Raw genomic sequence first — 3,357 nt, forward strand, 5'->3', positions numbered from 1 at the left:
CCTGGGCAAAGTGTTGGGCAGAGAGAGTCATGAGCTTAGCTGAGGCTTGGAAATGGTAGTTTTGTTTCTCCCTAAACACTCAGAGCAAGTTCAATGCTTCTAAAAAAGTCCCCACTGAACTCCACGTGGCAGAATATACCACACTTGCACACCACCCTTAAAAGGTCCCCTCATCTCTTATACCTGCCTGCACTGAGGGACCAAGAGGGGGACTTGTATCTGTTCTGGCCTTGGTCAACAGTGACACCTAACCACACTTATTCTTTCAGAAATACATTTTATTAGTGGCATGTGGGATTTAAAGTCAACCAGTTTCTTCCCAGAGAGAAGGGGATTTCCGATAGACTAAAAAGCTGAGCCGACATAGCACAGCAGACATGCCATTTGCAGGGTGATGACGAGTGCACGGGGCGTTCTCCATTGAGGAGACTGCTCTCTGCGTCATTCTCACCCCTGAGCATTTGATTCAGCGTGTGTGGGGCTGTCCCCAAGTATTGGCAGTCTACTCCCTCAGTGAGTCAGTGTCATCTCCAGCCACCTGCCACCCCGCTGCTGGAGAATGGGGAAAGGTCATGAGCCTAACCAAGCCCATGTGAAGACAACTTGAACTGGGGTCAGGTGGGGCTGGCTTTGGGAGCTCACCTGTGAGCCAAAAAAAAAAAAAAAAAAAATTTCACAGACTTCATTAGACTACAGTTCAGGCAACCATGGAGACTCAAGTACCCAGATACGCATTGGAGAAGTTTGAGTGTTTTGTTCTGGAAAGATCCAATCCCCCACACAGAAAAAGAACTCCTCCCTGCACATCTTGCCAGGTGTTCTTGTGTCTCAGAATGAACTCTGTAACATTTTGAGCTTCACCTGACTTGGGTCTTTCTCCCCAACACCTTTCTTCAGCGCTTCCTCCCATACCCTCCCAAGCTAGCCTCTGCAAGCTGCTGTTCTCCCAGCCCAAAAGCAGTTCTGTGGTCAAAATCTAGCGGCTCCCTTCTAGCCTTGCACGATGGAGACTGGGAAAGAGGGGCTCCCTAAGGCTCCCATCTTTACTAGTCTTAACACAGGCAACTCATCGCTTCAGAATCTGACCCTCAACCAAACATTTTTTGCCTTACTGAGCAAGGGAACAAAAGGAGGGACAGACTGCGTAAGTTTTCCATGTCTGCATCTAATTGATTGAGCTAGGTCTCCACACCAGGCAGCTCAACCTCACTTCCAGGCTAGCAAGCAGATTACAATCTTCTGGGGTTTAGCACAGGTCCATGGTCATGGTCTTGGTGTCACAAAGGTCAATGCCGGCCTGCAGCTTGCCATTCTTCACCGCTGCCCAGGGCATGGTGGCAGAGGTCCACTTTGCTACCCAGTCTCCTGTTTTGCTCACCAAGATGAGGCCACCTAGACCTTTGAGCTTTGATTTCATATAATTCAATGCCAACTCAGCAGCCTCATCTACGGTCTTTCCTGAAAACAAGGAGAGGTTGAGAAACATCACATGCAATAATCTTCACAGCTCCCAGGTTTGGACACCTGGACAACCCACTTCTGTTGCCTTTCTTTTGTGATGGAAAGAGAACAGCAGGCATATATTCTATATTATATACATGCCCATGTGTGCCCACACCTATGCATGGAAGTCAGAGGACATAGGTGGCCTACCCTACCATGTTTTTGTTCTGCCTTAGTCCCTTAAGACAGGGTTTCTCACTGAACCTGGGGCTTGCTACTTTTCTTCCTTCCTTCCTTCCTTCCATCCTTCTCATTCTCCCTCCCTCTCCCCCTCTCCCTCCCTCCTCTCTTTTCCCGTCTTTTCCTTTCTTTCCCTCTTTCTCTCTCTCTCTCTCTCTCTCTCTCTCTCTCTCTCTCTCTCTTTCTTTCTTTCTTTCTTGTATACTGTCATACAGCAAATCCAAATAGTCCACCTGTCTCTATCTCCACAGGGCTGAGGTGCCTATAGGCACCTGTACATTTTTACATGTCCATGGGATTTGAACTCAGGTCTTCATGCTTGTGCAGCAAGTGCTCTTACATACTGAGATATTTCCCCAGCCCAGAGAATGATATTTTAGAATAGTATTCTAAAGGTTCTTCTAGTCCAGATCCTACCAGAATGTAGGCATGTGTTAGAATAGTATGAACTACCTTTAGGCTACCCCATCAGTGAGCAAACAGCATCTGTGAACTGGTCTTTACCAGTTACGCACCTGATCACAGCCCACGTACCTTGTTCTACATGAAAGAGGGCGAGTCTGGCCAGATTCACCTTCAGGATACTTTCTCCATGTCCTGTGGTTGAGACGGCGCCAACGTTATTGTCTGCGTAACCTCCAGCTCCTGCTCAAAAAAAATGACTGGTAAGAAGTTCAAACACAAGGCTCATGCTACATAACGTTATATCCTGGAGGTGTAGACAGAGGTCAAATCCCTCCTATTCATGGTCCGTGACATAAAAGTGGACAAGAGGGGCACTTGTAAACAAACACACAGTGCAGGGTGATGGGACCTTCAGGAGGCAGGTGTGGCCTTTCACAGAGGAGGGGCACCAGGGCAACGCCTCCTTTGTCCCAAAGGACAGCCACCTTTTTTCTCTCAGTGGTGCCATTCCTTTTGCACGGGATGAAGAAGATCTTGGAGGTGTCACCTGGATGACTAGGACAGCCATTAGACATTAAAATAATTTGACAAAACCAAGCCTTCCAAGGCTTACCTCCATGTACGCCATGATGATTTAGAAAGTAATTCTATCTGTTGAAAGTAGCTTAAACTCTTCTGGGCTATCCATAAAAAGGGTTCTAGAGCCAAAGGGATTTTGATAAAATTTCTCCCCTAATCTTACTCTAAGCAGCTCTATAGTCATCTCTCCGTTATTCTTTATCTGTTCACACAGAGCCACCAGTCTGAGCCCCACAGCCTGGAAGGCTTTCCCTACCCTGCTCTGGCTGCTACAGAGCATCATGTTGGCATTTGCCTTATGCAATGATGCTGGGTATGGGGAAAGGGCTCAGGAGGGCAGATTTCTGCTGAGTGTTAGTTTCCCAGGGTGTTTGAAAGCAGGTAACTTCATGGTCTGGTTCTGAGGGGGAAGAGATTAGGAAAGGAATACAAAGTTTTCCAATAGGAGTAGGCTTTTCCCTTTCCTTCAAGCTTTTGCTGTGGGGTGAAGCAGTCTGACTCCCTGTGTCAAGAGGGCCTTCCTGTTCAGAAGCTGCCAAGTCTTCATTTTCTCTTCAGTACCTTTAGAGTCACAAAAGGCCTAGATGACTCCATGGATCCTGGCATGGGCACCCCCTTTCTCAGTATGATGATTGCACTGCTGATCCTGGCATGGGCACCCCCTTTCTCAGTATGATGATTGCACTGCTG

The 3,357-nt window shown here is 47.6% G+C and overlaps 1 protein-coding gene across 1 annotated transcript in view; it reads right to left on the reverse strand.

Moving 5' to 3' along the window:
- Nucleotides 1-263: 263 nt before the first annotated feature.
- Asrgl1 (asparaginase like 1) overlaps nt 264-3,357 on the reverse strand; it is a 23,068-nt gene continuing 19,974 nt past the window's right edge. Inside the window, exons 6-7 of the mRNA XM_005351927.2 lie at nt 2,218-2,328; nt 264-1,458 (exon numbers count right to left, since the gene is read on the reverse strand). Of these exons, the coding sequence (XP_005351984.1) occupies nt 1,247-1,458; nt 2,218-2,328 (323 nt within the window). The 3' untranslated portion in view covers nt 264-1,246. The remainder of the gene's footprint in view (nt 1,459-2,217; nt 2,329-3,357) is intronic.

The sequence above is a fragment of the Microtus ochrogaster genome, chromosome 8 (genome assembly GCF_000317375.1).
Source record: "Microtus ochrogaster isolate Prairie Vole_2 chromosome 8, MicOch1.0, whole genome shotgun sequence".
Lineage (NCBI taxonomy): Eukaryota > Metazoa > Chordata > Mammalia > Rodentia > Cricetidae > Microtus > Microtus ochrogaster.